The sequence below is a fragment of the Crocodylus porosus genome, unplaced genomic scaffold, assembly GCF_001723895.1.
Source record: "Crocodylus porosus isolate Cpor-Errol unplaced genomic scaffold, CroPor_comp1, whole genome shotgun sequence".
Classification (NCBI taxonomy): Eukaryota; Metazoa; Chordata; order Crocodylia; family Crocodylidae; genus Crocodylus; species Crocodylus porosus.
The window spans coordinates 16,910,054-16,911,239 of NW_017728926.1; the positions used below are offsets into that span (position 1 = coordinate 16,910,054).

The 1,186-nt window shown below is 59.0% G+C and overlaps 1 protein-coding gene across 1 annotated transcript in view; it reads right to left on the bottom strand.

The window, feature by feature from the left end:
• Window positions 1-2: 2 nt before the first annotated feature.
• The window catches only part of SAMD11 (sterile alpha motif domain containing 11), a gene marked incomplete at both ends in the record, with an annotated part of 103,375 nt that continues 102,191 nt past the window's right edge, over window positions 3-1,186 (bottom strand). Inside the window, one exon of the mRNA XM_019541742.1 lies at window positions 3-224. Within this exon, the coding sequence (XP_019397287.1) occupies window positions 3-224 (222 nt within the window). The remainder of the gene's footprint in view (window positions 225-1,186) is intronic.

The following is a 1,186-nucleotide window of genomic DNA, read 5'->3' on the forward strand; positions in this document are numbered from 1 at the left end:
TTGATGCCAGCCATTAAGGGAGGGTTTCCATTCTCCTGCTTTGGTGAGATGCGGCTGGCAGGGAGCAGGCCAGTGCTGAATGGGGAGGCCACGCTTCCAGTAGAGGACGGGCGGAGGTCCGTGGGAGGCAGGTCCCGGTCTGGAGGCCGTAAGCCTGGGGGTTGCAGTGGGAACGCCATGGGGAAGCTTGCCATGTACAGAACCCTGCCAACTCTCTTGGCGACCTACGGACAGAACAAAAGCAGGATAAAGAGGGTATAGGAATGGACACTATGCTGTACATGTTAGCTGGAGGCCACGTTCCCACTTAGAGCTGCAGGCTGCTTAGAGATGGGTAAAGGTATGGGAGGACCTGCAGCGTGTGGCGCCCCATGCGATGAAGACAGACCCAAAGCTGGTCCTGCCCCACTCTCCACACAGCATGCATCAAATTAGGGCACCCCACAGAGAGAGACAGCAGAGCAGGAGCCCCTCTCCCAGTCATACCTTACCCTGCCCAAGGTGGAGGGGGAGTATTGGGACTTGGCTTCCCACTCTTTCCCTCCACCCCAACTTGGATGGGCATGGCTCCCGTCCCTGCCCCAATACATGACATCAGCCACTGACGGCTCCTGGCCTGCACCGGAGCCCTGTGCAGAGTGCCCTCTTCCCCAAGGAAGGCTGCAGGCAGAGGTGCAGGCATACTGCCACTGTACATCTTGCTCTCAACCCTGGAGGAAGCTGCCTCAAGATTTTACCCATCAGAGGAGCTGCCTCTGCTTTCCATGGCTCACTCAGAAGCCAGCCCCTTCACTGGCATAGCATGTGCCCCTTTCCTCCAGCCAGGAGCTTTACACTGTCCCTTCCTGAGCCGCTGCACCAGGTCTGAGTGGAGCCAGAGCTCAGGGGATGCAGCAAAAACACAGGGGAGGGGGCTGGGAGCTGACAGCGGGAGCCCTCAGCAGTAGGACGTGCCGTCTCCTTCCAGCTGGCTTTGGGCAGGTGGCACGGTCGTAAGAGCATGGCAGGGCATGTGCGTGCTCAGGCCTCCGCGGGGGATGGACGTGCTCTATGCCCCGTCAACCAGACTAGCGTTGAAGCAGAAGCCAAGTGAGCTGGGACTTCCTGGGAAAGGCAGGGAACTCGCACCATCTGGCCTGCCTGTCCTTGAGCGCTGCGTAGTGGAGCACTTGCTTTTTTTTTTTTT